Source organism: Pleurodeles waltl, chromosome 2_2 (assembly GCF_031143425.1).
Source record: "Pleurodeles waltl isolate 20211129_DDA chromosome 2_2, aPleWal1.hap1.20221129, whole genome shotgun sequence".
NCBI lineage: Eukaryota > Metazoa > Chordata > Amphibia > Caudata > Salamandridae > Pleurodeles > Pleurodeles waltl.
The window spans coordinates 210,135,069-210,160,404 of record NC_090439.1 but is presented as its reverse complement, the minus strand read 5'-3'; the positions used below and the strand labels follow the sequence as shown (position 1 = coordinate 210,160,404).

General features: G+C 48.9%; 1 protein-coding gene across 1 annotated transcript in view; it reads right to left on the bottom strand.

Moving 5' to 3' along the window:
- Positions 1–16,810, bottom strand: part of DNAH5 (dynein axonemal heavy chain 5) — a 4,110,061-nt gene extending 4,093,251 nt beyond the window's left edge. The window contains exon 1 of the mRNA XM_069219645.1: positions 16,655–16,810. Within this exon, the coding sequence (XP_069075746.1) occupies positions 16,655–16,711 (57 nt within the window). The 5' untranslated portion in view covers positions 16,712–16,810. The remainder of the gene's footprint in view (positions 1–16,654) is intronic.
- Positions 16,811–25,336: the final 8,526 nt, after the last annotated feature.

The following is a 25,336-nucleotide window of genomic DNA, read 5'->3' as shown; positions in this document are numbered from 1 at the left end:
TCCCCAATACCGAATTTGGAATGGGGACAATTCCATGATCTTAGACATGTTACATGGCCATATTTGGAGTTACCATTGTGAAGCTACATATAGGTATTGACCTACATGTAGTGCACATGTGTAATGGCGTCCCCGCATTCACAAAGTCTGGGGAAATGGCCCTGAAATATGTGGGTGCATCTTTGCTAATGCAAGAGTGCCCTCACACTTAGGAACTTTGCACCTAACCTTCAGCAAGTGAAGGTTAGACATATAGGTGACTTATAAGTTATTTAAGTGCTGTGAAAATGGCTGTGAAATAGGGTGTGCACTATTTCACGCAGGCTGCAATGGTAGCCCTGTGTAAGGGTTTGTCTGAGCTCCCTATGGGTGGCAAAAGAAATGCTGCTGCCCGTATGGATCTCCTGGAACCCCAATGCCCTGGGTACCTAGGTACCATATACTACCTGGGTACCATATACTACCTGAGTACCTAGGTACCATATACTACTACCTGGGCCTAGGGGGTCCAGTATGCCAATTGAAATTGGTAAATGAAGTCACTAGCCTACAGTGACAAATTTAAAAGCAGAGAGAGCATAAACACTGAGGTTCTGATTAGCAGAGCCTCAGTGACACAGTTAGGCACTACACAGGCATACACATTAGACTATAAATTATGAGCACTGGGGTCCTGGCTAGCAGGATCCCAGTGAGACAGGCAAAACACACTGACATATAGGTCTTTATCTATGCACACTGGGGTCCTGGCTAGCAGGATCTCAGTAACACAGTAACAACACACAGACACACACTCACAACAGGTCAAAAGTGGGGGTAACCATACTAGAAAGAGGCTACATTCTCACAACAACACACTGGTCAGAGTGCAGGACTCTTTGTCAAAGGGACCAGGAACATCTGCAGATCATCCAGACATTATGTCAGAGGAGAACGAACCGATCAGAGGGAGACACAGCCCCTAAAGCAGACTGCCAGAGACAGATACGTAGCATGAAATTATTGTTCCAGGACAGCGGCCCAAGCATGGGGCTGTGCTTGATTTGACCCCTGGATCTCCCAGAAAGGGGAGAGCTGCTACATGAGATGAGGATCAGCTCTCAGGTGAGAGACTGGGACCGAGGGGAGGCCAGCCCCCAGACTACACCCGCCTTCCCCTCCTGGTTCTCCCCTGCTAGAGGGGGGGAGAAGAAGTGAACTGCGGAGGGACCTGAGCTGGTGGTGCCGGTACTACACTGGATTACACCATTTAGGGTTGCCCCCGGCTAGTCGACGACTGCCTGCAAATTCTTAACTTACTCTGTTCATATTTCGGTTGTGATTGCATCATTGTTAATGGAGAGAGGTAGGAGACAAGTGCACATCGTTTGTGATGCTGACTAAAAAAATGCCACACTTGGGCTGGCCAAAATTTTGGGAAGGTTTCCAAACTGGGAAAATGCTGGAGCGGTCACACAGTCCGACTATGCTAGAGGGGTAGTGATGTAGATTGCTCCTGGGGTTACCTTCTTGGACCAGATGGTACAGGCAGTCCAAATGGGCAGATATGGGATTGTGACTGGGGTCACTGATGGGATCAAAACCTGTCTTGTAAACATGTGTGCCCTGAATGTGGACAATTGTTAGTTTTTCTCTGATATTAGGGCCCTCATAGCACCCTACATGAACCATGTGGCTCATCTGGGCAGACGACTTTGACCCTCATTATGACATTGGCGGTAAATCCCACTTACCGCCATGCTGACTGCCGCCAACATACCACCGCCGAAGCGGATTACCGCCACCCATATTATGACCCACACACAGCAATCCATCACTATACAGCCACACACACAAATCCGCTAGCCCAAAGGTCAGTGATAAACTTGCGGTACCAAACCCACGCCGTTACACCAAAAGAACTACGCCCACAGCATTATGACCCACGAATCACCGCAGCGGACATTCAATGGTGCTAAACCATTGGCGGTACATACCGCCACGCTCAAAATACACACACACATACAAAACAACACCACATTGGACAATTCAAACTACACACACCTGACACACATACACACACCCCTATAAAACACACACACACATTACCCACAACCCTTTACCATTACAAACAAGTGCGACAAGAGAGTTGGCAAAACCACAGACAAGACCACAGACACACACCACCATCACCTATACACCATCCACGCACCTTACATCACGCACCCCAACACAGCACCCCACACACCCTCACCTACACCACCCACAATATACCCGTGGCACCGCAACAACACCCTAGGTTCTCGGAGGAGGATCTAAGGGTCATGGTGGAGGAAATCATCCAGGTAGAGTCACAGCTATTCAGGTGCAGCAGACTTCCATTGTAAAGAAGATGGAGCTATGGCAGAGAATCGTGGACAGGGTCAATGCCTTGGGACAGCACCCCAGAACAAGGGATGACATCAGGGAGAGGTGGAACGACCTACGGGGGAAGGTACATTCCACCGCACCAAGACACCAAATAGCTGTACAGAGGACCCACCTTCTCCCCCACAACTAACAACATGGGAGGAGCAAGTCTTGTCAATCATGGCTAGCTGGAGTAGGAGGAGGACTGGACTCTGGTAAGTCAAATCTCTATTACTATTACCCCCCCTACCAGCATGCCATCACAAACCCCCACCCTTACCCTCACTCCCATCACTCCACCACCTCACACACACCCCACCATCACAACCCACTCATCCCAATACCAAGCCCTGCATGCAACACCAATGCATGGACACCACTCATAGGCCTGCATGGATATCCATCACTAAAGCATGCACATTAGAGTGAATCACTTAGCCCACAAAATCACTACTCACACAAGGCAAAGCTGACAGGGCAATAACAACCATACAGGGCAACACACCCATGCACAAGATGACACACACAGAAACAATAACACTGCACTTACATACCCACAGGTCCCCCACCCAACCCCCCGAAGGAGGTGCCAACAACTTCCAGTCTAACCCCAGAAGAGGCCCACAGTGATGACAGCAGCTCTGGACACCTGGATCTGGATGACCAACCTGGCCTATCAGGGATCTCTGGACAGTCGGTAACCCAGGCACAGTCACATACCACCACAGAGCCTCCCCCATGAGGAAAAACCACCACAGTACCCACCCAGCAGTCCCATACCTCTGTCCCCAGGACATGTCAATCAGCAGTGTGTCCACCACTATAGGGACCCCAGGCCACCCCACAAACACAGGATGATCAGGGACCTGGGGTCAGTGGCAGTGGGCACACGGTTCAGGGGACAGAGGCACAGGACAACAGGGAAGCTGGGAGGACTGCTGTGCGACAGGGGGAGGACATGCCCAGGGAACCGACTCTGCAGGTGGCACTCACCAACATCCTGGGAGCATACCACCATTCCCAGGAGACGATGGGCCAGATACTGTTGTAGGAGACCCAGCGGCTGCAGGAGGGACAGTACCTGGGGATCAGGGATGACTTGAAGAACATTAACACCATTCTGGACACCATTGCAGGGGTGCTGGCAGACATGGCCAACACCATGAGGTAGGCAGTGGCACACCACCGGGCCCCTGAAACTAGCCAACCCAATGAACAGCCTTCCACCCCTGTTGCTGCTAGTAGACAGGAGGCCCCACCTCTGGAACAACGGGCCACCAGCACCCCACCCCCTGCAGAAGGAGAACCACCCCGCAAATGGTCCCTGCGATCCAGGCAGAAGCCAGAGAACATTGCCAAGACCCCCGCCAGGAAATAAAACTCTCCTGAATGTCACCCTTGTTTCCCACTCTGTCACCCTGTCCACCTTGAACTGCCATTGCTCCCCTTCGTATGCCCCCTAGGACAATGCACCTGTGATACAAATAGACTGGACTCTATCCTGGACTTTCCTCCATCATCACCCCAGCCCACTGCACATCCCCCTCTAATCATTAGCACTTAAATAAACACCATTTGAATAAATACAAGTATGGAGTCTGTCAAATCATTTAACCATGTATTAGTTTTACAAGCACTGCAATATAACTGTACAGTATCGTATACCCAGGAATGACCTGTAGTTGGCTGCAGTCAACACACCAGGAGCGATAGTGGGACACAAATATCTGAAAATAGAGATGCCAAAGGGTACAGTAAGTGGCCATAGAAGTTGGAAAATAAGCCTGCCAGTGACAATGTCAAATACAAAACTGTCAATGTAAAGTGTGATTACAGTGTCTTACCTGTGTGGCATCGGAAGTACTGTTTTATATTAGCACTTCTGTTGTCCTCATCCTCTGCCTCCTCATCTTCACTGTCCACAGGGTCCAATGCTGCCAAATGTCCATCTCCAGCCTCATCTTCCTGCAGAAAAGGCACCTGGTGACATAAGGCAAGGTTGTGCATGCCATGATGATCTGGCCCACCTTCTTGGGTGAGTAGTACAGGGATCCACCTGTTAGATGGAGGCAACGAAACCTGGCCTTCAGAAGGCCAAATGTCCTTTCTATTATTCTTCTTGTTCGCCCATGTGCCTCATTGTAATGTTCCTCTGCCCTTGTCCTGGTATTCCTCACAGGGGTCAATAGCCATGAGAGTTTGGGGTAACCAGAGTCACCTGCAAATATCAAGGGACAACTGTTAGACACACACTAACCCTTAGGGCTCACACCATACCCATACACCAACAAACCCTGGGTGGGAACCAGGACTCACCTATTAGCCACACCCGGTGCCTCTGGAGTTGAGCCATAACATTTGGGATGCTGCTATTTCTCAGGATAAAGGCATCATGCATAGACCCAGGATACTTTGCATTGACATGGGAGAGGTACTGGTCCGCCAGCAACACTATCTGCACATTTATTGAGTGAAAGCTCTTTCGATTTCTGAACACCTGTTCATTTCTCCAGGGGGGTTGGGGAGGGGGGGGGACAAATGCAATATGTGTACCATCAATAGCCCCAATAATGTTGGGGATATGTCCCTTAGCATAGAAATCAGATTCACTGTGGCCAAATCCTCCACCTGGGGGAAAAAGATGTACCTGTGCTTGTGTTTAATCAGGGCAGACAATACTCTGGTCAGCACTACTGAGAACATTGGCTAAGACATTCCTGCTGCCAAGCCCACTGTCACTTGGAAGGAGCCACTTAACAGGAAATGGAGCACAGATAGGACTTGCACAAGAGGGGGGATCCCGGTGGTTTGACGGATAGCAGATATCAGGTCAGGTTCCAATTGGGCACACAGCTCTGTGATTGTGGCCCTGTCCAGTCTATAGGTTAGGATAATATGCCTGTCCTCCATTGTTGCCAAGCCCACTAGAGGCCTGTACACGGGGGGATGTCGCCATCTCCTATCCATCCGCAGCGGTTGCAATCTAGGAGGCAAACGGTGAGTAGGTGGTCAGTATTCCATATTTCTAAACACTACACTGCATTGCATGTTGTGACTGTAACACAATATTGTTGTATAGGCCCAAATGGTGCCTATGTGTACTGTGCTGCAGTTAGGTACCATGGCCTGTATGGAAGGACATGTGGAAATGAGGTAATTCCGCTGACGTTGTGCGCCATTGCGGAAGGCGGTCGAAAAAAACGCCGTGCAACTCCTCATTGGATACCATTGGGCCCTATGGGTTACAGTGGCCAATAGTGATGTACGCCGGCGGTGTCTGTACGCACCGCCGTGGACGTGACTACCATTTACTATCTGTTCACCCCTTTGCTACCTGACCTTCAACAGGAGAGGACCTACCCTGCAAGGGCTGCTGTGACCTGTGTCTGGAACCGACTATGGCTCGTGTCACTGGGTAAAGGGCACCTGCCTTCACCGCTGCGGAGTTGGAGAGACTGGTGGATGGGGTCCTACCCTGTACTGAATGCTGTATGGGTCTCCAGACCAACCGGTGAGTACACTGTGAGCTTGATGCATGGGGCATGAATGCATGGAGTGTTGTGTATGAGGGCCTCGTGTGGGGGGGGTTGGTGGAAAGGCACTGGGCTGCGTGATGCATTTATGGTGGGCAATGTCTGTGCATAAGGGGATGGGAGGGCTATGGTGGGACATGAGTTTAACCGGCCGGTCTGACTGATACTTTTTCCTATGTTATTTCTCAGCAGGTCAGCGCCCATCAGAAAAAGGGTATATGGCATGCCATCGGCAAGAATGTGTGAACCCTGGGGATCTATGGCAGGCGAAGCACCCACTGTCGGAAACGGTGGGAGGACCTGAGACGCTGGGCAAGGAAGACGACGGAGGCCCAGCTGGGGATGGCCTCCCAACGAGGAAGGAGTGCCCGTCGAACCCTGACCCACCTGATGGCCTGCATACTGGCGGCGGCCTATCCGGAGCTGGATGGGTGCTTGTGGGCATCACAGCAGCCGCAAGGGGGTGAGTACAATTTCCCAATATACTACTTGCGCGTGGTGGGGTGGTCTCCGGGTGGGGGATGTGGGCTTGTGGGTGCCCCTAGACCAGGCTGGACATTGCAGGGTAGGTCCTATGTTTGGCAGGGTATGATGTGAACCACCTCCAACCAAGCCAGTAGGCATCCACTACTCGGCAGGGGTCTGCGGGTCTCATGTATGCTGCTATTGGCGTTAGGTATTACTTTCCATGGCCTGGTGACTAGCATTGTGACTGGTAGTGCATTGCCTAATGCGTAGGGCTGTTCCCTGTGTGTGTGTGTGTTGTGTACTCCAACGGTGATGTTGGAGCAGCCATTGACCAAGTGTATCCTTTGTCTCTTCCACCCCCTTTTTGTTTTGTCACCTTGTCCTTCTGTGCATTATCATCTGTCGGAGGAGCTGAGGCACCGTCGACGGAGGGAGCTGCATCCCACATGGCCCAGGAGGCTGAATCCACCGAGAATGAGGGCACCATGGGGAAAGAGGGCGAGGGGAGCACTACGACGGAGACAGGAGGGGACAGTTGGGACAGTGATACCTCCTTCGATGGAAGCTCCCTGGTGGTGGCGGACACCTCTGTGGCCACCCCAAATACAGGTGCAGCCGCCACCTCCGTACCAGCACCGCCCTCCGAGCAGCCCCTCAGCGTGTTTCCCATGCCCGCTAACCCAGAAGGGTGGGCATCTCCTTTGCCCCAGGCACCTCAGGCCCTGTCCCAGTTAGCCCTGCTGCCCTGAGTGAGGAGGCTATTGACCTCCTGCGATCCATCTCTGTTGGGCAGTCAACCATTGTGAATGCCATCCTGGGGGTGGCAGCCCATTTGCAACAAACAAATGCATTATTGGAGGGCATTCACTCTGGCATGGTGGCCCAACAGAGATCAATCCAGGCTCTGGCCTCCTCTCTGATGGCAGCCATTGTCTCTGTTTCTAGCCCCCCCCCCCTTAAACTTCCTCTACCCAATCCCATTCCACTCAACCCCAACCTATCCCAAGCACATAGGCAGACCAGCATGCACACAGGATAGCACACAGGAGTGGTTCAGGCAAACACAAGCACCACACATCATCCCACAGGCACTCACACAAACACCATCCAGATGCAGACATACCAACATCCACTGCCTACACTGTGTCCCCTTCCTCCTCATCGATCACCTCCCTCCCAGTAGTGTCTCCACTCACACCTGCATGCACTACATCCTCATCCACTACTTCCATCACCAGCACGCCTACACATCTCTCACTGGTAGTCACCACCCCCACATCAATGCACACGTCCCCTGAGTCCTCTCCCACTGTGTCTGTGCCCCCTCCTCCCAAAGTACACAAACGCAAGCACTCAGACACCCAACAGCCATCCACCTCACAACAGCATCCAGCCCATGCACCTGCACCCAAACACAGCAGACAGACACCCCCTACAACCACTTCCTCTTCCTCCACTCCCAAACCTTCACCCTCTTCCCGCCCAATGTCCCTAAGAAGCTTTTCCTCTCCACCGTTGACCTCTTCCCTACCCCTCCCTACCCTTGTCCTTCACGTCGGGCCAGGGTGGTCAGAAGCTAGGCGAGCACCTCAGCCACCCAGTCCACGGCCACAGTAGTGTCGACAGATACTGCAGCTGGGAGAGGATCCTGGGAACCAGCCAGCAGCACTGAAAGTGTGCCTGCACTAGGTGCATCAAGGAAGGGCAAGGAGGCACCACCAGCTGCGAAAGGGAAGGGCAAGGAGGCACCACCAGCTGCGAAAGGGAAGGACAAGCAGGAACCACCAGCTACGAAAGGGAAGGGCAAGGGGCCTGCAGGCAGGAAGGACAGGAGGCCTGATTCTGGGACTCATTTAGAGCCCCCACCACCAACCATGGCGGTTCAGCCGACCAAGGCTGCAGGGGAAGGGCTGGACCCTCCCCCCACCACTGCCAGTACTGCCCGCCACCACCACCGCCACCAGCACCACTGCCAGCAGCAGCAGCCCCAGTGGGCAGCCGTCCGAGGCTGCAGTGGAAGGGCTGGAGCCTCCCCCCACCACTGCCAGCACCGCCACCAGCACCACTGCCAGAAACCCCAGTGGGCAGCCTTCCGAGGCTGCAGGGAAAGGGCTGGAGCCTACCCCCACCACTGCCAGCCCCAACACCAGCCCTGCCACAGCCACCACTGAGCAGCCATCACCCCCGGCAGGCAGTGTTTAGTCCTGCCTCCATGGGCTGTAGTGCGTCCTGGACCCTGCAAATCCTGTATGTGTGACACCTAGGTGAGAGACTGTGACCTTGCACTCCCCAAGATCTGCATCACAGGGCACAATGCCCCCTCCAGAACCAATGGAAGTAGCCATTGACTTACCCCATCCTTCCCAGGATGAAGCACACTGGGCACAATGCCTCCTCCAGAACCAGTGGAAGAAGCCACCCACTAGAGAGATTGTGGCTTTGCACTCCCCAGGACCAAGCAGTGGGCAAACCACCCACTTGAGAGACTGTGGCCTTGCACTCCCCAGGACCAAGCAGTGGGCAAACCACCCATTTTAGAGATTGTGGCCTTGCACTCCCCAGGACCTAGCAGCGGGCAAACCACCTTCTTGAGAGACTGTGGCCTTGCACTCCCCAGGATATCGCACAGGGCATGTAGCCCCCTCCAGGACCAGTGGTGTTGTACCATCTTCCGGCTGAGGTGCTTTTGATGTTGTTGGTACCACCCCGGAAAAGATGCCAGATAGGCCTGTCATAATACAGTGGGTGGTACATTGTCTTCCGTCTGGCTGTTGGCGGTTACCGCCGTGGTGCTTGTTGATACTGCCGTGTTGGTCGGTGTGTTAAAGTGTCTGTCTGTCTGAGCAGTTTCCACCGTGGTCATAATTAAAAAAAAATTACCACCGGCCTGTTGGCGGTATTGCCGCCGCTTTATCACCGACCGCCAGGTTGGTAATGAGGGCCTTTGTGTGTTAAAGTCACAGATGGATAACCAGCCTCCGAGACCTGGAACTAAGCCCAGTATGAAGAGGGCGCTCAGGAGTGTTGTGAATCATCTCAATTTATTTGCGATATGGAGGCACCAGCACCTTGCGGATAGGTCAAATTCCCTGGTTTATGGGATACGTAAGAGGCTGGACTTTGCACCTCGATGCAAAGAAGACACAGACATCTATAAACCCTCTTCCTATATCCATCAGACCACTCCCTCTTGCTCTTGGCACTGGCACTGGGATGGCAGAGGCTCAAAATACCAATGTGATGGTTGCAGACAGAGATGCTGAACTACCCTGCATTACTAATATATATCTGGGACTATACAGGGTTCTTTCGGGGAAATAAAGGCTCAAAGAGTTGCAGAGCTATGAAGTGAAAAGTATATAAAATGGACCTTGGAGGGAATGCTTGACGCACATACATTGCATGTGTAAGCACCTTTTGAGAATTAACTTACCGATCTCAAACGTGAACTGGTATGCCTGGGCAAATTCAGTGCTCAGCCATCCCATTATATGAATTAGCTCATCGCAGTGGGGACACAGATAGGGGAAACGTGGGCAAGACTGGAGAAATGTACTTGCATACTATACAGGCTGCGCCTGTTCTGAGTAAGCGATAAATCAGGGTCATTACTGACATGGTTGCTGAAGAGGGGCAGGCTACACACACACATTATCTCTGTGTGCAGATAGGAGCCCAGATATTATAGATAGGGTAAAAATAAATGAGGCTTTGTCTACCAGCTACAATTTGGAATTTGCACAAGCAGGGGGAAGCTACATATACTGAGCTGGACCACTACCTCTCTGAGATTGCCAAGCAGCAGCAGATTTTAGAAAAAAGCCCTTCAGCTTGAAGAGTTTAAAAGAGCCCTAACTGAGATTCCCGAGGTTAGGTGCTGGGAGCAGAATGGATCCCGCTGGAGCAGTACCAGACACTGAACTCTCCTACACTGGAAAAGCCCTTGGAAGTACTCCTGGAAGCAAGTGAGAAGGGGATATTGCCACTCTCCTTAAAAGAAGTGGTGATGATCCTTATTCCCAAGGAGGGCTGAGTCCCATTCGATCTAGCCTCCTAGGCCTCTGTCAGTGATGAATACTGATTGTAAATTATTGTGCAAGGTCCTGGCTGCTAGGATCCTCCAGGTTGTGGGTACTTTACAGCACCCAGATCAAACGGGTTTCATCCCGGGCAGGAACACAATATACAACATCCAGTACTTAAATCACATCCTGCATATGTTGGCAACATCCGAGGATGCCTGTGCACTTGCAATTCTAGGTTTGGAATGTGTTTTTGACTTGGTTGGATAGCAATATATGAGGGAGTTTCTCAGAAAGATGGACATCAGACAGCGGCTCATTCAGTGGGTGCAGCTATTGCACATGGACCCAGTGGCTAGAGTGCATTCTGAGGATGTTGTCTCTGAGGACAGGATGTTAGTAAGGGGCATTAGACAGGGGTGCCTACTCTCTACGATGTTCTTTGCACTCACAATGGAACTACTGGCATTCAAGTTGCGTGCGAGACTAGGACCCTGGGGAATCCAACTGGCAAAAAAGACACATGTGGTGTTGATGTATGCGGATGACACCTTGGTGTATCTTCGAGAGCCCGCACAGTCAACCACACTCCTACTGGAGGAACTAGGTGTCTTCACGCAGATCTCAGGTCTGCAAACAGAGCAAAATCTGAGCTCTTCCCCCTAGGGTGACTGCAACACTCCAAAGTGGCCCTCTCTCAGGAACTAGGGTTCCAGTGGAAAACAGAAACGTTTTGATATCTGGGAGACACACAGCCCACCACCCCCTATGATTTAAATGTGGGAAAATTATTAAAAGGTCTAGATCAGTCAGTGGAGCTATGGACAACCCTGCCACTGTCAATGATGGACTGTGTGGCACTGGCAAGAGTTGGTGATCCTTCTGCACTGCCTGTATGTTCTACAAAATGTGATGTGCTTAATTCAGAGAACCACATTTGCCCAACTGGATAGTGCACTGGGTGCAAGGGTATGGGTTGGAAAAAGAAGCTGAGTAAAACGTAATATCTTAAAGGTCCTATGGGTAGAGGGAGGGCTCAGACTACCTGGATCAGTTCCTTTTATGCGGCTGCCCAAATCCTGCCCACCATGAGCTAGTTGGATGAAGGACCCAACTTGGAAAAAGCCTTGATGTCAGGCTCCCATGGTGGATATACCCCTTTGGTGATCCTTCTGATGGGTAATGGAGCCCCTAGTGGCTTCTTACATCCCGTCCAACCAATGATGGATGTATGGCACAGGGTGGTCTATAAGATATTTCAGAGGGCCCCCTTTACAGAACAGTTGACTCTCTGGTCTCAAACAATTCTATAACCTGCAGAAAGCCATGTCTGTCACTAAGTCTAAGCTTTACAACAGGCAGGGCCAGCAACAGCCTGTTAGCAGTGAGGGCAATACATAGCGAGAAAAGGAAATCTGAAATGTACTCCTGTATCGTTAGTTCATCATGTGGAACTAATCACTAACTTTTTAGGAGTTCACAAAACATCGAGAGCATGCTTCTGGAAATGTTCTCAAGTCCTAGTTTTCCAGGAGTACAGATATGAATAACATTTATGTGGGTAATAATCTGACCCGCACGGAATCCTCCAAAAATGGGAATGTAACACAGCTGTGTTTTAGAGCATGTAGCATTGTTTGATTCTCTATGCACAAAATATTCTCCACATGGAGAAATCTCATCTCTCACAACACATTTATTTAATATAAGAATGATCCCTCCCATGTTCCTGGAAGCCTTACCTTTGCAAAGAATGCCATGGAAGGAACCTTTGTGTAAGGGATATATTTATACCTGCAAATTCATAAGTGTGTGGGAGTTCACTGTCCTTTTGAAAGTGGAACCTCCTATACAGCCACCAATCCGCCTCTACTCCTACAATTTCAGATTGCAGAACTTTCACGATTCTAGCTTAATTTCTATAATTACAAATCTCATTTGCAAGGGGGAAATTAAGCCAGTCCTGTTTCGGTGAATCACTAATGGGATGTTACAATTTCAAATGTTTTTGTTGGCACGTGTGTTTACCTTAGGTACACAAGTACTATTGTCAACCTAGCCCACGGTTAGCACCTGACTTTAAGTCCCCTCGCCTTATCCACGAAAAGTTAACAATTCTTTCCATCATCCCTTTTCATACAAAATATTGAAACTCTCACATATACAGATAGGCATCTTGCACACACACATATGCACACACATATACTTGCTTTTTCGCATATCAATTATTACCACAATCTTGTAGCATTATACCTTTTTGTACCTACTTGGTGGTGATCATTTTATCAGTCTTAGAATGATATAAAGCTGAGCTGGCCACAAGATTTGAACCTGAAATATTCATGTTTTCATAGATTTTCAAAATGAAAGCATGACACTGTGACTTTATGTGATAACTGTGTGCACCAGCTGGTAAACACACTAGTAAGTGCAATGACTTAAGGAGCCTGCACAGCCTAGTTACCAATCCAAGATAGATAGCTCAGGTAGTTGATTGTCAGTAAGCTAGGAAGTAGTGTGTGTAATCTGCAGGCCATAAATTTGAAATCTAGTAATAGAACTGAGTGGGTTCGTGCATTTGTTCAAGAGATCATGTGTAACCTGCAGGTTATAAATTCCACTCCTGGGAAGAGAGCAGTGGCGGCTGGTGATCTTTGAAAGTGGCGAAGCTTAATACCTGCAAGTTGTTCACTCCATGTTTTTTCAAAATATCTCTTGAGAGTTCCGCATATGTTAAAAATTAACAACATCACTGTGCCAAAACTTGCATTTTGTTATGGGTACCCCTCCACCCCTGAAGTCAAAAAATAATTACATACAATATTCCAGTACCTGAATGTTGCCACTGATACTGTCCCTATACCATGAATGGCCTGTATGTCAAAAATCACCTCCAGTAATTCAGAGTCAGTATTGTCTTATGCCCCCCCCCGCCAGCTCCCATATGCCATGGCAGCCCTCTCTGTGTCAAAGACTTGCCACCAAAATGCCAGCACGAGCTTTTTCTGTAAGTGTCCCCTTAAGTATTTCCAGGTCTGCATTTTGCCTTGAGTCCCATCCTGTATGTCAAGAATGACCTACACTGCCCCAGCACCAGCATTTTGCCACAGGTGCCTCCATGCCAAGAATGTCCTCCTGTAGGTAAGTGCCAGCATTTTTTTTACCAGGACACCTATGCCAATAATTACCTTCTAGAATGTCAGTGTCTGCATTTTGCAACGGGTGCCCTTCCATATGTCAAGAATAATTTCCAATATGTCAAAGGCAGCATGTTTGCTAGGGTGCCGCCATAAGCACAAACTTATATTGAGTATCACATGATCAGAGACAGACTCATTATCATAAAACCCAAAGACACACTTTTACTCGCAATCACCCACTCATACTCATGCCCGTTCACGTTCACTTTCTTCCCCTCACTCACTCTAACTCACACTCTCCTCCTTAGTTCATTCTCACTCATAGTCACTCCCAAAAACATAGTCATACTCACTGGTTTTCAGGCTCATTTACAAAAACACCCACACTCACCGACTCTGGGCCCTGGTGCAAATGCACTGGTGCACCATTGATAACTACACCCCTAACTAACTTCTACTCTCGGTCACAATCTGCAATCATTTCTTTTAACACCCTCACGCCCCTTTACTCACTCGATTACACCCACTTTCACTTATCCATACACTCTCTCACTTTCACTGTCATTGACACCCTCAAACACACTCAGACTTTCAATCTCCTTCAACTCTCAATATCTCACATACTCACATACCCATACACACATGCACAGAGAAACAACATTTTTTTCAGCTTCCTTTGCTGGCAATTCAAAGGCTCCATGGCAGGAGCAGAGCAGGAATCTGGTGCTGCACATTTGAACCAGCAACCCAAGATTCACAGTGAAGAGCCAGAGAACAGCAAGGCCATACTTGAAAAGTGCAAGACCTACCTCAATCCCTCTTCCAGCTTCTTGATAGGACTGGAATTCCAGTGCTACAAGAAGCTGGAATAGTGCTGGGGATCCTTCCCCTTCTGTTATTTGTGGATTCTCATTGGCCCCAGGGATGCTTTGATGTGCTCTCTGACAACCACATTTTAGCAGCTATACTGTGATGCCTGAGGCATGTTCAGTATATCTGCTAATTAATATGAGAGGATTGCAGTTGAACTATGCCTCTCCCAGGTGCAATCCCGACATCCACCTACAGACTGCTGTTTTTTCAAACAACACTCTGCAGATTGTCGGGGTGGAATGTGGAGCCTCGCAGGAGGCAGTGCTGCGCCATAAAGCCTCCGATAAGGAGCTGGCAGTTGTGAAGAAAGATCAGTTAGTTATGCACCCATATCAAAGACCAGAATGTAACGTGTATGGCATTCATCTACCATCATTATTTATTTATGCATTGTTATATCGTGCACTCAGGCTGAGAATATCAGCACGCACTGTGAATTCAGACTTTCACTTACAGAAAACAAGTGTAACCAACACGAAACATTTAACATTGCATGGTATGTATAAGTGGTAAATCTGGAAAAACTGAAACGAGGACAAGAGGAGAGTATGTGGAAAAGTTACAAGCAAGTGGAGTAGGCAAGGGTTGGGAAGGATAAGAGAAGTGGAAGGGCTGAAAGGGGTGAGAGAGGAGTAAATGGGAAATCAAGTTAAAAGGAAACATCTCAAGGAGAGAGTCCAGCTGAGGAAGAAGTCAACAGTGGTCAGAACTGATCTGAAAAGAGAGAAGTGCAATGGAAAGTAAAAATATATTGGTAGGGTATGCAGATTTTGAAAACCAAAATCTGCACATTCCAGACTCAGAAACAGGACGACAATTTTGCATCAACCTAAGGGTGCACATGACTTAACTGACAGTGCTTATGAGGCACACAATCTTGGAACAGAGACAAATGGAGAAAATTGGAACTGTCCCAGCAAATCCAGGACACCCAATGGCATTACACACTAACGAACGATTGTGGATTTATGAGGCAGCATAGATGAAGAAAAGATGAGCCAGCAGTAGTCATAATCAGTGGTTAGGAGGGGATACGATTGGCATACCAGTTCAGGAGAAAATGCACATTCAAAGAGAAGACGTTTAAAAAACATTGTTTTAAAATAACTTTACCCTGCCCAGTTTTTTTAAAGAAAAAAGCAGTGATGACTCAGCCAATCCGTTCTCTTCTGGGGATGAGTTACCTATTGATGTTGCTGAACTAGACTGTGCTTCTGCATGTGTTTTTTAGTTTCAAAAGTGGGATTGTGTGCGCTCCTCAAATTCGTGTTACCATCAGATCTTTTAAAGGTTAAAATGTAAAGCCTTGAAAGTAATCCAAGCCTTCCTAAACTTTACACTTGAGAGTGAGGCAGTGATGGCTTGTGAGCACTGGGAACCATGATCGTATTTCTTGATGCCAGGATAGATCTGGCAGCAGGGTGTGTGTATGACTGCTTTGTTGGGGGTAGATAGAAGGCGTAAATGCTAGTAAAGTCTGAGTTTCCACAACCGATTTTTGCGAAAGCCAAACTTGTACAACCAGTCAGAGAATACCTGTTAGGAAAATGGTCTGACACTTTTAATAGCATATTATAACTCTGCTTTTTAGTCAGTTTGTTTGGCTTCACATAAGGTCATTGAGGCGGTCATTCAGACGCTCAGAGATTTCTCTCTTTTGAGCAGTGCTTAATTTGTAAATAAAAAGGTACCGGTGCCCAAAGCCCTACTCTTAAACACGCGGCTGCTGCAATTAAATGTGCGAATTCAGAGCACTGAGTCGGCGTAATCCTGAAGCCATCCAGTGCTTGTCCCTGCCCCTTCAGCTCACTGTTGCAGCTTTCTACTTTCTCCCTTTGTGACGCTTTTACGTTTTTCCCTTCATTCGTCTTTCCCATATGTGTCTTTTGCTCGCAGCAAATGCTTGAGGCAGAAGAATAAGCCACGGCCCTCAAAAATAAGTTCCGGTGCTCAGCACCGGAAACAACATGCACAAATAAAGCACTGCTTTTGAGGCTGATGACATGGGTTTAATCGAGCGGAGAAATAATTAACAATTACCATGCCCCCAAGAAACATTGATATATTAGCACTGTTCAATTCATATGGTTAGTAATCCCCAGTGTTCGATTTTTCTGCGTCAAAAGTAGCGTTTGAAACGTTTTCTGTACGCATTTATAATATGTATGGAGAAAGGTGCCCTAAAGCATTTCGCAAAAAACGATACCACGAAAAAGGCAGCGTTTCTTACCTTTAGAACTCCGGTTAAGCTCTGTTTCCACAGTTGCCTTCTACCAGACCTGAACATCCCGATGACCAAGTAGTCTAAGAGACTCTCCCGTAAATAACCAGCTGCGTCTCACGCTCGCTGCTCTCAGGTTGATTGCTGTCACTCTATGACTGCCGACAACTTCACAACTCCCATTAAATAGCAGTAGCGTCACAGGTCAAACGGCTGTATCTGGAGTTGGGCTGGTCGGAAAGACCCGTTAAAAGAAAACATTACCTAGCATCATGGTTGTTAGGGTGCAGTGTTTACACACTCCTGACCTAATCCAAATCATAATTCAAGCGCAGCAATTTGCCCAACTTCTCAAACAAACTAATGTCGCAATAGTTCTTATCTTGGGCAAATCAATCTGAGCGTCGCCGAGAAACGGTTTGTTTTTCTTTAGCTTTAGTGACCGGTTTTGAAGGAGCTCGGAGCGGCATCTACCAAAATATCTCACAAAAAATATGCTTCGAAAATTCAGTTTATGAGCGTTCACTTAATAACGAGTACTGTACACCTCTCTATGGACGTCATTTAGAAGTCGCCACGGGTCGCAGCTGCGACCCCTGGCTTGCTCCTTGCGACCCCTGGTACTGCCTTTGAGACCCCAGGCCCCGGGGGGGGGGGGAGGTGGGTTGTGCCAGGATCACAATGACAGCTTCACGTTCTGTATTTTCTGTACTTTTTTTAATCACACTAAGAGTGAATAAAGTTGTATTATTATTCACTATTAAGGTAATAAAAAAGGAAAGGAATTACAGTTTGCTGGAGTATAACCCTCCCTGGCAGCTGAGTTAAGTAAAAAATGATTTTACATGTATGTTGTGTGCTTGCTTGCGGTTGAGAGTGTGTTTAAGTGAGAGCGAGTGTGTGTATGTTTGAATGTGGGTGTATGTATAAGCATGCGAGTGTGAGTGAAAGTAAAGATTCAATGGCGTGTGATGTCAGTTACGCTACCCCTGATATTTTGGTGAATGGACCTTCATGCTCCTTACTTTTCTGGCCTCCACATGCCTCATACTGATGTGATTACTAGACTCTTAGACGCATAAATGTCAAGTTTTCAGTTTGCTTATGTGTGACATTTCCATGTGTTGGATGTGCTTTCGTGTGACATTTCAATGGCCTATGTGTGACACTTTCAAAGACACTTGATCACGAGTAAAGCAACTATACGTATGTTATGTGATACATTTCAGAAATCAACTGCATTTTAACACTTTTACAGTCTAGAAAGAAGCTGCACACTCTAGAGGGCTTCCAAAAACGTATAATTGTAACCCCTTTATAATTCATCGGCCTGTTTCCTGCAGGTCTCTGAATCATGAAAGTCAATCGAAATGGCAGAATATTTGCTTCTGAGCTAGACACTCTTTAGAACTCACTTACACTAAATTTACAGTGACAGACTACTCAATCTAGAATCACGAAACTCTTCAAGACCTGGCTGATTCCGGCTTAATCGCACCCATTGTGTTTACTACCTCTTTACAAGCAAGATAACCCTCGGGTAAATGTGCTCTCTAGAAATACTTCAGGTAAATACAAATACAAAATATAGCCTATGCTGGTGGATGTAGCCGCATCCACCATTATTCATGCTTTCACTACACAGGAAAGGGAACAATACAAATGTTCACTATATGCAGAGCACTGGAAGAAGAGGGACAAGAAGAAAGGGATAAGGAATAAAAGAGTAAAAATGCATTAAGGCTCTGTGTCAGGTGTGAACCTATAACTTATGCTGCACATAAAGATTATCAAACACACAAAAGGTGATGGGAGGAACGCTTGCAGTAAGTTTAACCCCTAGTAATCGCTCAAGGTAACATTTCAACCCATCATTATTTTGCCCACCATGCCACCTCAGATGAGGCCCAGCCATGTGGAACTCAGTCTTGGCCCTGCTCCAATAGGAACAGCCCAGCCTGACCTGCCAGGCCAGACCTTTTCTGATGCGGAACACAAGTCAACAAAGACTTGTTTCACCTTCATTGGGACACCATCAGTTGGGTGCGAAACTGGTCTTGGGCTGCTTGTGTTCCAATCAGGGGGGACCTGACCTGGCTCTTCAAACTACACTGTTCCTATTGAAGCATGGCCATGACTGATTTGCATACGGCTGGGTCAAACGGAGGTGGCATAGTGGGCAAAAGAACAATGGGTTGGAATGCTACCCAGAGTGACTGCAAGCGGTTAAGCTTATTACAAGCATTTCTCTCTTCATCTTTTGAGTGCTTCATGTAACGCACATTAATATTAGGCCTGCAGTCTGAATCCAGAGCTTGAGGGGCTGTGTAATCTGTGGGGCAACTGTGACCCAAGAGGACTTATGAAGGCTGGAATTAGAAGACCAAGGGGCATATTTATACTCCGTTTGCGCCGAATTTGCGTCGTTTTTTTCGACGCAAATTCGACGCAAAACTAACTCCATATTTATACTTTGGCGTTAGACGCGTCTAGCGCCAAAGTTCATGGAGTTAGCATCATTTTTTTGCGTGAACACCTTCCTTGCGTTAATGATATGCAAGGTAGGCGTTCCCGTCTTAAAAAATGACTCCGATGCATATGCGTCGTATTTATAATCCCGGGCAAAAATGACGCCCAGGAGAGGGCGAATCTAAAAAACCCGCATTAGCGCTGGATTTTAGCGCCTGGGTCAGGGCAGGCGTTAAGGGACCTGTGGGCTCAGAATGAGCCCAGAGGTGCCCTTCCCTGCCCCCAGGGACACCCCCTGCCACCCTTGCCCACCCCAGGAGGACACCCAAGGATGGAGGGACCCACCCCAGGGACATTAAGGTAAGTCCAGGTAAGTATTTTTTTGTATTTTTTTTTTGTGGCATAGGGGGGCCTGATTTGTGCCCCCCTACATGCCACTATGCCCAATGACCATGCCCAGGGGACCGAAGTCCCCTGGGCATGGCCATTGGGCAAGGGGGCATGACTCCTGTCTTTGCTAAGACAGGAGTCATTTCAATGGGGGATGGGCGTCGTAAAAAAATGGCGCAAATCGGGTTGTGGCGATTTATTTGCCTCAGCCTGACTTGCACCATTTGTGGACGCCCATACGCCATTTTCCCCCTACGCCGGCGCTGCCTGGTGTACGTCGTTTTTTTAAACGCACACCAGACAGCGCCGGCGGCTAACGCCGGCTAACATCATTCAATAAATACGGCGCCGGCATGGCGCTTCAGAATGGCGTTAGCCGGCGCAAATGTTTTTGCCGCAAAACTGTGTTAGTGCAGTTTTGCGTCAAAAAGTATAAATATGGCCCCAAATGAGAGTAAGATGTGGTGAGTGACTCTTCATCATACCTTGCATGGAGGGGATATATGATTTGTTACACCCATTGGTAGGCTTGGAGACATGCTTTACAGTGCCACTGCAATGGAGGGCACAATGAGAGCTGTAGTCCACATTTCAGCATTTAATTTACAGTCCCTGGGTAGACTTGGTATAATATGCTAGGAACTTATAGAAAAATTAAATAAACCAATCAGGTGCCTACCAATTTTAACAAGTTGAAAGGAGGAGAACAGCCACTTTACCCCTGCCGGTTAGCAGGGTAAAGTGCAGAGTTCTATAGCCAGCAAAAATAGGGTTCTACAAAAGCTGAAAAATCCAGGGTGACCCTGCATCCTTCCAACAGTGTACACATACATTTGTGTGTGCACTGGGATCTGGTGTAGGAAAGTACCATCTTTCTTGGCATGTTAGCCCCATTTTTGCCTATATGACAGTATGTTTTGCCTGTCTCACTGGGATCCTGCTGGTCAGGACCCCGTGATCATAGATTATGGCCTAATGTGTGTGTCTGTATACTGCTTAACTGTGTCACTGAGGCTCTGCTAATCAGAACCTCAGTGCTTATGCTCTCTCTGCTTTTAAATTTGTCACTATAGGCTAGTGACTTCATTTATCAATTTCAATTGGCAAACTGGAACCCCCTTATAAGTCCCTAGTATATGGTAACTAGATACCCAGGGCATGGGGGTTCCAAGAGATCCTTATGGGCTGCAGCATTTCTTTTGCCACCCATAAGGAGCTCAGACAAACCCTTTCACAGGACTGACACTTCAGCCTGCGTGAAATAGTGCACACATTATTTCATAGCCATTTTCACTGCACTTAAGCAACTTATAAGTCACCTATATGTCTAACCTTCATCTAATGAAGGCTAGGTGCAATCTTGTTAAGTGTGAGGGCACCCTTGTGCTAGCAAATATGCCCCCACATAGTTCAGGGCCAATTCCCGGGACTTTGTGAGTGCAGGGATGCCATTACATGTGTGCACTACATATAGGTCAATACCTATATGTAGCTTCACAATGGTAACTCTGAATATGGCCATGTAAGGTGCCTAAGATCATGGAATTATCCCCCCATTCCAAATCGGGTATTGGGGAGCCAATTCCATGCATCCTGGGTGCTCCACCATGGACCCCCAGTACTGCCAAACCAGCTCTCTGAGGCTTGCACTGCAGCTACATCTGCTGACACCTCACAAACAGAGTTCTGCCCTCCTGGGGTCTGAGCAGCTCAGTCCCAGGAAGGCAGAACAAAGCATTTCCATTGGGAGCAGGGTGTTACACCCTCTCCCTTTGGAAATAGGTGTTGCAGGTTGGGGAGGGGTAGCCTCTGGAAATGCTTTGAAGGGCACAGATGGTGCCCTCCTTGCATAAGCCAGTCTACACTGGTTCAGGGACCCCTTGTCCCTGCTCTGGTGCGAAACTGGACAAAGGAAAGGGGAGTGACCACTCCCCTGTTCATCACCACCCTAGGGGTGGTGCCCAGAGCTCCTCCAGTGTGTCCCAGACTTCGGCCATCCTGATTTGCAAAGTGTGGGGGCACTCTGGAGGACTCTGAGTGGCCAGTGCCAGCAGGTGACATCAGAGAACCCTCCTGATAGGTCCATACATGATAAGGTAGCCAATCCCCCTCTCAGGGTGATTTAGGGTCTCTCCAGTGGGTTCTCTTGAGATTCTACTTGCAAGTTTCCAGCAGGAATCCTCTGCAACTACTACTTCATCCTCACAACTTCAACAGTTTCCATGGTGTGCACGCTCTGAGGACTCCATCTCTTCACCCTGCACCAGAAGGACCGAAGAAATCTCCAGTGGGGTGATGGAGTCACTCCCCTGCTGAAGCAGGCACCTTCTAAGTCGACGACCGGTTCTCTTGGACTCCTCTCCTGGCGACAAGCGTGCTCCTTGGAACACAGAGGGTGGACCCCATCAATACAGACTGTCCTGAGGTCCTGCTGTCCCGATTTGGAGGAGGTAAGACGTTGCCTTCCCCCAGAACGACAGTACCCCTATTCACCGCCTCTTCTTCACCTCCTGAGGCCTCTGTGCACTATTTGTAAAATACCTTCATTCACAGCCTGGCCCAGGTCCCCAGCACTTTATCCTGCAACACTCAACTCGCTGAGTTGTTCTCCGGCGGCATGGGACCTTCCTCTTTAGTGCTGCACCAACTGCAATTTGCACCTCCTTTGTCCCCGTGTCCTGGGACTTCTGTGGGTGCTATCTGGTGCTCTGAGGGCTCTCTGAAGTGCTGAGAGCCCCCTCTTCCTCCTCACACAGAGTTGAGGCCCCCAGGTCCCTCCTGGGTCTAGATAGCGCCAACTTGGCACAAAACGCGACTTTGACGGAACCAAGGCTTGTTGGAGGAATCCAGCGGCAAAACTCACCTGCATCCAACGCCACGTGGGACATCCAGTGCATTACGCAGGAACCCACTGACGTCTTCCATGGGTGCATTTCTGCAGTCTTTGTCCAACCTGGGACTCTTCTTTTGCACCCTCTTCTGAGTTGGCAGGGGCTCATGTCCTTCCGGAACTTCTTTCAACTTCTGGACTTGGTCTCCTTCCTTTGCAGGTCTTCAGGTCCAGGAATCCACCATTTGTTGTTTGCAGACTTGGTTGGTTCTTGCAATAACTCTGATCACAACTTGTAGCGTGTCCTAAGGAAACTTGCAGTACTCTACTCCTGCTTTTCTGGGCCCTGGGGTGAGGTAATTTACTTACCTTTACTGTATTCTTACTCTCCCAGCGATTCTGCACACACTACACTTGTCTAGGTGGGAATTTGTGATTCGCATTCCACTTTCTTAGTATATGGTTTGTGTTGCCCCTAGACCTATTTTCTCTCAGTGCATTCTATTGTATTTCCTATTGTTTGCACTATCCTGTGTCTAATTACTTACCTTATTTTGGTGTCTAGTGTAGATATTGTGTATAATACTTACTTCCAGAAGGAGTATTGCCTCTAAGATATTTTTGGTACTGTGTTACCCAAATAAACTACCTTTATTTTTGGTGACACTGAGTGACGTCTTTACTTGTGTATAAGTACTGTGTGACTATAAGTAGTATTGCGGGAACTTTGCATGTCTCCTAGTTCAGTCTAAGCTGCTCTGCTATATCTACCTCTATTAGCCTAAGCTGCTAGAACACTACTACATTTCACTAATAAGGGGTAACTGGACCTGGTGTAAGGTGTAAGTACCCAAGGTACTCACTACAAACCAGGCCAACCTCCTACACCTGGTCTCACGTGTGTGTGGCCACATCATCCAAAATACATTATGTATGCACACATTCCCAAACATGGGTGTAAACAAGCGGCCCCAGATGTACTGGAGAGTGTACACACAAAGTCCCATTTCCACACAGAGCCCAGTCCCACATGCTTCTCATGAACACAGATCTCTCAACATATACATAGACACACACATTCATATTTGGGAAGTACGCATAAAGTGAACAGAAAACAGTTAAGCACATGACTTTTGATTCCAGTCTTCGGGTTTTAGGATGTCCACTGGTCAAGGTGTAGGCTCACCCCAAAAGTGCACCCCCTGCAACACGGGGCCGGCAGGGTTCAGAGGTCAAAGTTGTCATCAGGTTTACAATGGAATCCCATGAGGATTGGAGGGTGTTTGGAAGAGATCTGCCTGCAGGTAAGTACGCGCGTCTTCGGAAGGCAGACCGGTGGGGTTTAGGTAAGCACCGGGAGGGGGAGGGGGGATTGCACAGGTTGCCCCCAAACATACACCCTTAGCTGCTCAGGGGCAGCCAGGTGCAGGGTGCCAACACAGCTTCGGGCTCCCAATGCTTTTCAATAGGGGGACCCCGGAGATCACAAAGATGCTGCAGATTGGTCCAGGGGGTTGATTCCGGGAAACCACAGGCTGGAAAAGGAGGAGGGCCGCCTGCTGAACATTACTGGACCAGTGTTCGGATTCCCCAAGGCCAGGGGGCTGCGGGTGCAGGGGTACCTTTGGGCGTTGGGTATCTTCATCCAGTTTTGTCGCAGTCAGGAGGGTCCTCCGGATCCAGGCTGCAGGTGTAGTCGTGTTGGCCAGGAGGGGTCGACCCAGGGTAAACACAAGGTCAGAATCGCCTGGGGCCCTGTTCTGGACCGGTGGGCCGTCTGGACACGGGCCATGGGTGTATGGTGCAGAGTGAGCAGGACTTGAGGATCAGGGGTGTTTCTGGAATCCTTCATGGAGTTTCTTCTAGACAGGGCCGCTGTCCTCGGGAGTTCTTGGTCCTCTAGTGGACAGGCAGTCCTCTGGGGGTTTGGAGAGGTCACTGGTCCTGCAGTTTGTATCCCCTTTTTGTAGCAGGGCTTCTGAAGCTGCAGACAGGACGGTAGGGCTGGGGACAAGTCAGTTGGTGTCTGGAGTCTTCTCTGCTGGGGGTCGGCTTGGCAGTTCTTCTTGCGGTCGCCAGGTATCTGGTGAGCTAGGTTCAGGGGAGCCCTTAAATCCTAGATTTAGGGGCATTACATGGGTCCGAGGGCAGTAGCCGATGGCTACTCTCCCTGAGGGTAGCTACACCCTTCCTGTACACGCTCCCTCTGGGGAGGGGGGCACACGCATAACCCTATTGGTCCCTGTCCTCTAAACCAAGAAGGAGGGTTCTGCAGGGAGGGGGTCACTTCAGCTCTGGCCACCTTAGGGGTGGTCCTAGCTGGAGTGGTCACTCTCCCTGTTTTACCTGATTTTTACACCGGACTTGCCACCAAAAGTGGGGCTTTGTCGGGGGGCAGGCATCTCCACTAGCTGGAGTGCCCTGGGGCACTGTAACAGGAGGCCTGAGCCTTTGAGGCTCACCGCCAAGTGTTGCAGTTCCTGTAAGGGGGAGGTATGAAGCACCTCCACCCAGAGCAGGCTTTGTTTCAGACTCCAGAGAGCACAAAGGCTCTCACCCCATGGGGTCAGAAACTTGTCTTTTAGTGGCAGGCTGGCACAGACTGGTCAGCCTTAGACTAAAGGGTTGGTTAAAATGCAAGGGGCATCTCTAAGATGCCCTTTGGGTGCAATGCACAATAAATCTAACACTGTATCAGTGTGGGTTTATTGTGCTGAGATGTTTGATAGCAAATTTCCCAGCCTTCAGTGAAGCCATCATGGAGCTGTGGAGTTCATGATGACAAACTCTGAGCCCATGTACTCAATATGGGCACACAGCACTCACAATGTCTAAGAATAGACTTAGACACTGTAGAGGCATATTGCTCATGCAGCTATGCTCTCAACTGTGGTATAGTGTACCCTGCCTTTGGGCTGCAAAGTCTGTTAGAGGGGTGACTTACTATGCCACAGGCAGTAGTTGGTGGACATGGCACCCTTGTTCGGTGTCTAGGGGCGAGC